The sequence below is a fragment of the Prosopis cineraria genome, unplaced genomic scaffold, assembly GCF_029017545.1.
Source record: "Prosopis cineraria cultivar Desert tree isolate PC_DT_omini unplaced genomic scaffold, ASM2901754v1 PC1, whole genome shotgun sequence".
NCBI lineage: Eukaryota > Viridiplantae > Streptophyta > Magnoliopsida > Fabales > Fabaceae > Prosopis > Prosopis cineraria.
In genome coordinates this window covers 47,269,917-47,271,656 of record NW_026555332.1, presented here as the reverse complement: position 1 = coordinate 47,271,656, position 1,740 = coordinate 47,269,917, and the positions used below count along the sequence as shown (strand labels likewise).

Below are 1,740 nucleotides of genomic sequence, written 5' to 3'. Positions count from 1 at the left end.
ATCAAATCATTTTTATTTTTAAAAACATTTCTCCATATATTTTAGTGGGATTTAAATATTATTGAAGCTCCTATTTATTATTATCATTCCCATGAGATAGCATAGAAAAATATACATATTCAGTTGATGGCTTCAAAGTTAGAATATATTCGTTCATGCGCGTTGACGAAATTATCGAAGACACCAAGTGATAGAAAACGACTTATAGTTTATTCCCATGTGGCTGTATTATTCCTTTATAAATGCGTTGTACTGGTACATAAGTTGATTTTTGTGCCCATATAGCAAAATAATCATCAAATAAAACTGTGTTATTGTTTTGCATGCATGTATCAGCTGTGCATGTCACTAATTATTGTCCACGTTTATTGTATAATTATCCTATAGCGGACGAGCACTAAAGCTCTGATCTTCCCATCGCTCATGGACAGAAAGTGATGGCGTAGTTAGGTCCGCCATTGCAAGTAAAGGTGCCCTTGATATCATCATAAGCGTAACTATAAGCTTCAGGGCACAGATTGCTAAAAAACTGAGAGTAATTGGTGGGTTGGCATTTCTGTGGATTGTTGTAATCTCCGGAGCAACAATACTCAGGCTTTCCATAAGCCACGCAAGCACTCTTACATGCAATAACGCTCCCATCAGAACCGGTTACTTTTAGGTCATCTGGGCACTGCGAGTTGATGTTCGCCTTGCAGCTTGAAACTTTGCAGGTTCCGGTGCCGCCTTGTGGAGCCATTGACACAGGCAAGTTGAAACCATCCACGTTACTCACGTCATAGAAATCTTGTCCTCCGTTAGCGGCCACCGTAATTTCTACCAACGTTGCCGGTGTGGCTCCTCCGTTGCCATTGCACTCGACTTGACCGGAGCCACAGTTTGCGGTGGCACAGTTAAAGTTCCCAGCGCCACCGGAGCATCCAGTTCGAGCCCAAAATCGGCCCGACCACGGTGAAGGGACGTCCAAGGATTTGGATGCTCCCGTCCCCAACTCGAATCCGGTTGTGGACAATGCAGGGCTTGAAGCTCCGTTTAAGGTTCCTGGCCACACTGTGAATTGGCAATTGTTCGTAAAAGTAATGGTGATTGCATTTCCTCCTGCACGAAACCACGTCTCATGTTAATATATCGTCATATACAGTATTGCTTCTTATGGAGCATGCATTCTTAATTATGAGTTGCAAGTAATGTTATGTGAACAGCATATACGAACTAGAAATGGGATTGGGCATCTAGATTATGCTCAGTTCAAAATTGATCATCGTATAATGACATCACTGATGAAAATAAAAGGGGGGGAAACTAGAAGGACGATCTATGGAAACACTATAATTAGCCAATTAATGTCGTGAATGTGATATATCATACCATAGAGGAGGCAGGCCAAAGCAAGGCACAAAACAACTGGGGCATTCATGACGACGAGAATGTGTTGTGTATTGGTGTGTTGTGTGTGTCGATGAGAGATGGGTTCAAGTCCGTGTTTGTATATATAGGCCTTGGTCTTGAATAGTCGACATACGGAAATGCGGGGAGCCCTCAGTGGAATTTTCCTAGCCCTGTCCCTGCCGTGCACGTTTGCAAATATATTCATTTCATTCTTACGATTTTGATTTAGTTATAATTTAATTTTTAAATTTTAACTTATCATAATTTAGTTTTTAAAGTTTTGACTCGATTGTAACTCAATTTTTAAATTTTAATTCTTACAATTCAATCTTTATATTTTTAATTATTTAA

At 40.1% G+C, this 1,740-nt stretch overlaps 1 protein-coding gene across 1 annotated transcript; it reads right to left on the bottom strand.

Moving 5' to 3' along the window:
- Window positions 1-345: 345 nt before the first annotated feature.
- LOC129309804 (thaumatin-like protein 1b) lies at window positions 346-1,455 on the bottom strand. Its single transcript, XM_054951525.1, has 2 exons — window positions 1,369-1,455; window positions 346-1,098 (listed from the first exon to the last, which is right to left on the bottom strand). Exons 1-2 carry the CDS (start codon window positions 1,415-1,417, stop codon window positions 422-424), a joined length of 726 nt encoding a protein of 241 aa, XP_054807500.1. The 5' UTR covers window positions 1,418-1,455; the 3' UTR covers window positions 346-421.
- Window positions 1,456-1,740: the final 285 nt, after the last annotated feature.